Here is a 7,507-nt window from a genome sequence, read left to right on the forward strand (position 1 = left end):
AGATGAGGTCAATGGGGAGGGGGCGGGCTATGTAATACTGTCACAATAAAGATTTAAAAAAACACAGGAAAAGAACAAAAGAAAGAAAAAGAAAGAAAGAAAGAAAGAGGAAACATAGGTATCCCTGAGTTCAGCCAAAGACTTTTTTGGGTTCCTATGCTTCCCTGTACAATTTGGAATTTTTTTTAGAGTACAGTAAGGAAATAAAAAACACAAGTCCCACCGGAAGGAGAAGTGCTTTAATAAGAACGTTTATTGTCTCTGCCTGGGTTGCTAGCATAGCTTGTGAAGTGAGAACACCGCTGTAGTAAAAACGGGGCGCGCAGGCCCTGCTCCTCCCCTTCGGGCGGACGGGACAGACGGTCGGACGGATGGACGGACGGACGGGAGGCGCCTCACCCTACGGGGCGCCCACCAGGGCGGGGGGGGAGTAGGAGTAGGGGCTGAGCAGCGCCGCGATCGTGTAGCGCCGCGGGCCCGAGTCGTTGGCCGTGAACACCACCTGCGGGAGAGAGAACAGGCACCGGTTTCCAGCAGCCCCTCCCGCCGCGGGCCCAGCGCCCACGTGGACAAGGACTTCCAGGCACCAGCGTTTCGGGAGCAGCTGGAGCAAAAGCAAACATCCCAATAGGTCCTCACGCTCAGCGCGGGGCCTGTGCAGCCCTCCGAGGAGGCCCTCTCAGCTTCGGGCTGAGCAGCTGCTTCTTATGCAAATTCAGCTGACAGTCACGTGGTCCTGCCGCCGGAGGCAATCCCAGAATGCCTAGCGACTCTCCCAGAATGCCCAGCGGCTCTCCCAGAGTGCCCAGCGGCTCTCCCGCCCGGCTTTGGGAAGAGGAGGGGAGAGAATGCAGGAAGGCGCTCAGCGGCCGAGGCCTGGAGGACGGGCTGGACGGGGACCCTCTCGGCTCACAGGTAGGCGCCCGGCTCTGACCGGGGTGCTCGCTCCAAGTGCGCGCGCCGGACCCAGACTAGCGGTCAAGGCTCCGGGCCCAGCGCAGAGGCCTCTCCCGTGACTCCTCTGCGGGCGCTGGGGACGTCGGTGTGTGTTTCACGTGAGTCACAAGCAGTGACACGTGGGGTGAGAGCAGCACGGGGCTCCGTTGGCGAGCCAGCGGGGGAGGCGGTCACGTGGAGGCTTCCTACTCGGGCCAAGTGCCAATCACGGCAGTCACGTGCTGGGCACACCTGGGAGGGCGGCGGGCACACCTGGGGGCGGCGGGCACACCTGGGGGTATCAGAGACCCCGGTGCTGGGGCAGGTCGGGGCCTGGACTGAGGCGAAGGGCGAGAATTTGGGTTCAGGAGACAGAGGACGGCGAGGAGGTGTTTTGTTTTATTTATTTCGTGCACAGGCCCTGGATTGAGCTTTGGACACACCCTGGAAAAGTACGTTTTGTTCCAAATGTGGAGAAAGGAAATCTTGACTACTTGGGGACAGGAGAAAATAAAGATGTGATTGAACCACATCAAAACCAAAAATAGCATCGGGGAAAGGGGGGTGAGAGTCGCTAAGACTCTCTCTGAAGGAGAAAGGGCAGTCCCTGAAGGCCAAGTGCCTGGAATCAAATTAGAAAAACTTGTGTGTGTGTGTGTGTTTTTTTTTTTTGTGGGGGGGCTGTTTGTACATCAACTTTTATTTTTATTAAAAAAACCTTTATTGTTGAAAGTATTACAGATGTCCCCTTTACTTCCCCATTGACCCCTTCTAGCCCACATCCTTGGCTCCCTACCCCCATCCCAGGCAGGCAAACGTCTTCTCTCTTAGAGTGACATTGGCCTCCATTCCCATTTAATTCTTTCTAAAAATTGTAAAGGGCATAATTTGTGCTCAAAATTCCATGAAATGAAGAGGACAGATAGCTCCGAAGGAAATTCCTAACTTTCCCGTCTAAGAAGGCCCCTGGGGTTGGCCAAGGGGAGGTGGCCCGCACTGAAGGACATTGGTGTTGGGGGAGGTCCTTATCCGAAGGAGCTGGCGGGAAAGGAACTCCTGGCTCACGCGTGACTACGCGCTCTCTCGTTCCCCATATCCAGTCAGGATCCAAGGGGCTCATGGTCCTGCCTAACACGTTCCAAGGGCAGAGATGTGTTTTCTCGTTTGCATCTCTAGCACCGAGCAGAGTGCTGAACGCATAGGTTTTTATTTTTAAGTGTTGAGCGAATACCAAAAGGGTGAAGAGTGCTCTAATGAATAGAAGCAACGTCGTGAGTAGCAGGGAACCCTGAGGCTGAGATCTAGGGCAGACAAGGGTCGCAGGGAGGCGGATCCGGTGCCCCAGGGTAGGGCCGGAGACTCTAGGGGACATGTGTCTGTGGTGGGCACCATCTAAACCTGCACCGGACTTGGATCCGGTGCCCCAGGGTAGGGCCGGAGACTCTAGGTGTCTGTGGTGGGCACCATCTAAACCTGCACCGGACTGCGACCAGCGCCGGGGCTTGCTGCCTGGCTGAGAAGTAGCCAGAGACATGCTTCTTGGCAGACGGGGTTACCTTCCTCACTCGTGGGTCCCGGGAGTCAAACAAGCCCCTAGTTTCCCTGGCAACACGGTCTACTAAGAGAACCCTTGTATGTCTTTGGAAAGTCTCATCCATGACGAAGCCAGAGAGGATGGTTCCCTTTCATGCCGAGCTAATTTTGGTGCATTAGTTGATCTTTAACTCTGAGCACCATGTGTGGATTCTATTTCCACGGCAGCCATCTGTTTTCAATGACTTAAGGGATTGCAGACGAGGGGGAGGCAGAGAGATGGGCCCATGGATAACTCTGAGGTTCCTAGTACCTCCTAAGTAGAGGACTAGAGTGTGCACCCGGGGTTACAGATGTGGTATTCCTCTTCTTATTCTTATTAGCTTGGCTTCTCATAGAGAGAAAGCCGAGGCACACCTGAGTCTAAATTCAGCGTGGGCCCTGTTGGTAAATACTATTACTGTTTCTCCCCTTACCAGCCCCGTGACCTTTGACAATTTAATTAACTTCCCTGAGCCTTGTTTTCTTCATCTGTACAATGGGCATAAAAATAGGACTGACTCCAGTGGATGGTTTATGAAGGTTAAATAGGTTAAATACAGAAAATACAGCAGTGTCTGGCATGTGATAGATGCTTGATGAATGTTTTCTGTTGTGTTGCTGTTATTATTTTGAATTCACCGTCTCTATGTGCATTGTCCCAAAACACTTATCCAAACCTCTGGGTTCCAGATGTGTTTTGGAATGAAGAATGTTCCAGATTTTAGAGAAGTAAAATAATACATCTATCTTTTGTTACATAACAGCCTAAGTGACCTGGAGGGCTGCCCAATCATTCAACATATTAATATTTCTCCAGCAAACAAACAAGTATTCATATTCGGTAGAATGAATGAAGACTATAAAGAGCATTGCGTAAGTTCAGGTCATGTCACTAAATGAGTTTTCACCTAACTCAGTGAGAAAGTTTGCTTTTCAGGGTTTGAGGATTTCTGGTTGTAGAAATGAGAAAGGGAACCCGGGACATGTCAATGCCATTTTTCTGGTATGCATTTCCAGGGGTCAGACAGTGCAAAATGTGCATTTCCAGGGATTAGAAACAACAACCGCGAAATCAAAATCAAAAGCAACTCCAGTGTCTGCACACTCACCTCTGCATATTCATGGAACGGGGAGATGCCCAGCTCCTTCCAGTAGGCTTTGGTGTCTAATTCCACTTTGTATATCCCTTCCACAAACTTCTCAGGAGTTGTGAGCCCATGGAGCTCTCCAAATTCACTGGTTTTCCTAAAGGGGCAAAGGTCCAAGCTAAGTTAGGCTTTAAGGGCAAGGTGACACCACACACACATACACACTCACACACACTCACACTCTCATACACACACACACACACACGCACACACGCACTCGCACACTCACGCACACGCACTCACACACGCACACACACTCACACACACACTCTCACACACACTCTCATACTCACATACACACACACACTCACACACTCACACTCACACACTCTCTCATACTCACACGCACACACACTCACACTCACACTCTCACACACACGCACTCACACTCACACTCTCACACACACACACTCACACTCACACTCTCTCTCTCTCACACACACACACACACACACACACACACAGGAGCAGTCTGTGTATGTGAACATCTGTTTTCTCAACCAGGTCAGGATAGGGAAGATTCTACTGTCTGAAATTCACTGGTAGGAAATTTGTCAGAAATGTTTCTAAAAGCTCATCATAGGTGTTTTCCTCTTAGGAGAACAAGATACAAGTATAATGTTTCACCTGAAAAAGAGTCGTCACCATTCAGGGTTGGTGTTTGGGTAAAGCTTCGTGACAACCAGGTGGCCCTAAGTCACTCTCACTCCCGTTCCCCGTGACACCAGGGTCTCACTCGTGATGTGGGGGTCTTTAGAGGTGGTATCATTTGTACACATAGTGGAACCCCAAAATACAATGAGAAACCTGTATCTGACTTTTCCAGTGTTTATACATGTAATCTCTTTGGTAACTCTTTGCCAATAACAAATACTAGGCAACTCCTTTTAACTCTTTTTAAAGTTAGGCAACCTCTATTTCTATACAAGTTCTAGCTCAATAGCTGTTGTCCATCATTTTGCAAAAACTAAGACAGATAAAATGGAAAGTATCTTTATTGCCTCTGACCTTTGCCCGCCCACCATTCTTTTTTTCCAGGAAGTAAATCTTTCAGTATCTCCCCCCCCCTTTTTTTGTCTTGTCATAAGAAAAAAGATTCACACAGACATCTGAATATCCATTCTATCTCTTGCTTAGAATACTCTCTTAACTGCTTTCCACATCATGCTTGGCATTTTTTTAAATAAATGTAAATGAATTAAGAAATAAAAACTCAATTGGAACCACACCAAAGAAAATGGCCTTGCCAGTGATGGATAAAGAATCATAATGTGGTCCTTGGATTCATTTAAGACCCACAGGAACTTGCCTCCCTGGAGACAGAAACACTTAGCAGGATTACTTTCTTGGGAGGGTCCTTTCTTTCAATTAGCTGATGGAGGTTCACGAATATGCACTTAAAAAAAAGCCTTGCCGGTGGAGGTGGAAAAACTCCCTAACAATTGTGAAGCAGTCAGTGAAGGTCATTTTGCCCCTGGCCTGTGGCTGGGCTTTGCATAATGTCTGTCTCTCTCTCTCTTTCTCTCTCTCTCTCTCTCTCTCTCTCTCTCTCTCTCTCCTGGGCCCTTTCTTACTGAGCCGGACAACCCCCAGCCTTGAGGAGCAGGTGCTAGCGAGCGCCTTTGCTAGCGAAGGCCCTGGGTTCTAGGTGATCCAGTAAGGTACAGACAGGCGCCTGGTCACCCTGCCCCTCGGTTCCTTTCTTCATTAATAAACAAACACGCATTGTATGTCTTGCCTGCTATTCCAGGACAAGGACTCAGCTGGAGTTATGTCCGGGCACCAAGGAAACTCCTGAAGTTCCATGTGCACTTTTGCACGTGTGTGTATATGTGTATTTTCCTGGCACGGAGTCCCTCGTTTTCATCACCTTCTTAAAGTGATCTGTGCCCCTAAGGGGGGTGAACCACCGCTGGGTAGAGCAGGTGGTGGGCTCCTTCTTCCCACTGTCGGCCCTAAGTGCTGCTCAGGCTCCTGCTCACTCCCAGCTACGCAAAGCCAGGGAGGGCATCCTTCTCAGGGCCCGTTGACCTCTGCCCGAATTGTCAATCTGTTTGTAGATTCTTTTTCTTTTTTTTTTTTAAACATATATTTTATTGATTTTTACAGAGAGGAAGGGAGAGAGATAGAGAGCCAGAAACATCGATGAGAGAGAAACATCGATCAGCTGCCTCCTGCACACCCCCCACTGGGGATGTGCCTGCAACCAAGGTACATGCCCTTGACCGGAATCGAACCTGGGACCCTTGAGTCCGAAGGCCGACACTCTATCCACTGAGCCAAACCGGTTAGGGCTGTTTGTAGATTCTTAAGCGAATGATGTGATCCCCCCTCTCCAACCTGTGGCAGGTGAATGGGAAGATAAACCAAAGCCCACGTCTGGGCGTCTGGGCAGCTTACCCCGTGGCGAAGGGCTCCCAGGCCCCGTCAGCAGCCTTCTTGAACACCTTCACGGCTACGTTGACAGCAGGGCTGCCTCGGACGGCATCCAGGACCTTGACCATCAGGGGACACTTGGACTCACCCTGGGCATGGAGGGGACAAGTGAGAAGTCAGCAGAACTGTCAGGAACGAGAGGGTCTGTTCCTCCTGGTGCTGGGAATCTGGAATGAGGCAGGTGGTACATGCTGATGCCATTCCAGCAGCACACGTGTGACAGTGAGCTTCCCCGACTCAGTGGAACACAGACCATCCAAAGCAAGGACGGTGTCTGCCGCCAGACCCGCTGCAGTTAGGTGGGGGCGTGCATGATGCATTTTAGGGGCGCATGCAGGCCCCTCAGCACAGGTGCTTTGTTAAGCCTCGTCGTTTGAGTGGAATTACTGAAAAGATGTCATGTGCCATCGAGCCAAGTCGTTTTCCCTGAGAGCATTTTAGCCAGTTGCTGCTGCAGTAAATCCCTTTTTACCAGATGCAGATTAATGTCCGGCTACCTCACAATTGGATAGTATTAGCTCATTCTTCCTCAGGACTTAAGAACTACATATCTGACTAGAACGCTGTCTCCAAGCCTTTCACAGATTAACCAATACATGCATTTAGATTAGCTAACGGGAAAACACTTTATAAGAGGATGTGTTTCTAAAAATTCAATATTAATAGCTTCATGAACAACCTGTCTTTCTTTCTACCATCTGCCTGGGGAAACTGAGGCACCGGAGCACCCAGAAGCCAAGCCCCAGTTCAGTGAGCTCTGCAGAGCTCCATCCTTTTTGAAGTTGGAATCAATAATGTTTAAAAATAGATTCCGGTACCCTGGTCCTAGGAACAAAAGCCAATGGTGAAGCTGGAGGCAGTGGCTTCTTCATCTAGTGCACATGGGAGATGCACGCAAGGGACTCAGACACTCACCACAGGCCCGGCCTCCGCCACGAACACCAGTCCCGCCAGGCAGAGGAGCAGGAGACGGAGGGCAGCCATCCCGGCAAGAACCACAGGCCTCTGTGTGGGTCGCTGCAAGCCTGAGGCTTTTATACCCACTTCCCCCAGGCCAGGCCGCTGATCCCTGCCCACCTGACCCCAAAACTGCTGATTCTGATTATTGACTTAGTCAACAAAGGGAGAATAAGTAACCCACTCAAATATGAACCTTGTCTAGAGAGATTAGAGCGTTGGAACATAACTATGAAATATTCTTAACGGCTCATCTGACCAGCTGGGCGCCCCAAAACAAAACAGCCAGAACAACACAGAAATATTCTGCTCCCTCCTTGGCTGAGTGATGTGACATTCTTGGGATTTTTTTCCTCCTTTACCTATTTCTATGCATGTTTTCATTTTCTACACATTTTAACTTTAATTTTAGATGATAGATGCAAGTTGTAATAATTACTTTCACACCGAATGAC

The 7,507-nt window shown here is 49.7% G+C and overlaps 1 protein-coding gene across 1 annotated transcript; it reads right to left on the reverse strand.

Annotated features, from left to right (window-relative positions):
• Nucleotides 1-222: 222 nt before the first annotated feature.
• Nucleotides 223-7,117, reverse strand: TTR (transthyretin). Its single transcript, XM_005857064.2, has 4 exons — nt 7,011-7,117; nt 6,060-6,184; nt 3,621-3,756; nt 223-502 (listed from the first exon to the last, which is right to left on the reverse strand). The coding sequence occupies exons 1-4, from the start codon at nt 7,077-7,079 to the stop codon at nt 401-403; spliced, it is 432 nt and encodes a 143-aa protein (XP_005857126.1). The 5' UTR covers nt 7,080-7,117; the 3' UTR covers nt 223-400.
• Between the last annotated feature and the right edge of the window lie 390 nt (nt 7,118-7,507).

This window comes from Myotis brandtii, unplaced genomic scaffold (genome assembly GCF_000412655.1).
Source record: "Myotis brandtii unplaced genomic scaffold, ASM41265v1 scaffold107, whole genome shotgun sequence".
Classification (NCBI taxonomy): Eukaryota; Metazoa; Chordata; class Mammalia; order Chiroptera; family Vespertilionidae; genus Myotis; species Myotis brandtii.

Excerpts from the sequence above, each read along its gene's own strand:
- TTR (XM_005857064.2), bottom strand. The coding sequence starts at position 7,079 with ATGGCTGCCCTCCGTCTCCTGCTCCTCTGCCTGGCGGGACTGGTGTTC. Across the intron at positions 6,185-7,010 it reads TGGCGGAGGCCGGGCCTGTG|GGTGAGTCCAAGTGTCCCCT; the intron begins GTGAGTGTCTGA and ends CTCCATGCCCAG. Across the intron at positions 503-3,620 it reads CGTTCCATGAATATGCAGAG|GTGGTGTTCACGGCCAACGA; the intron begins GTGAGTGTGCAG and ends TCTCTCCCGCAG.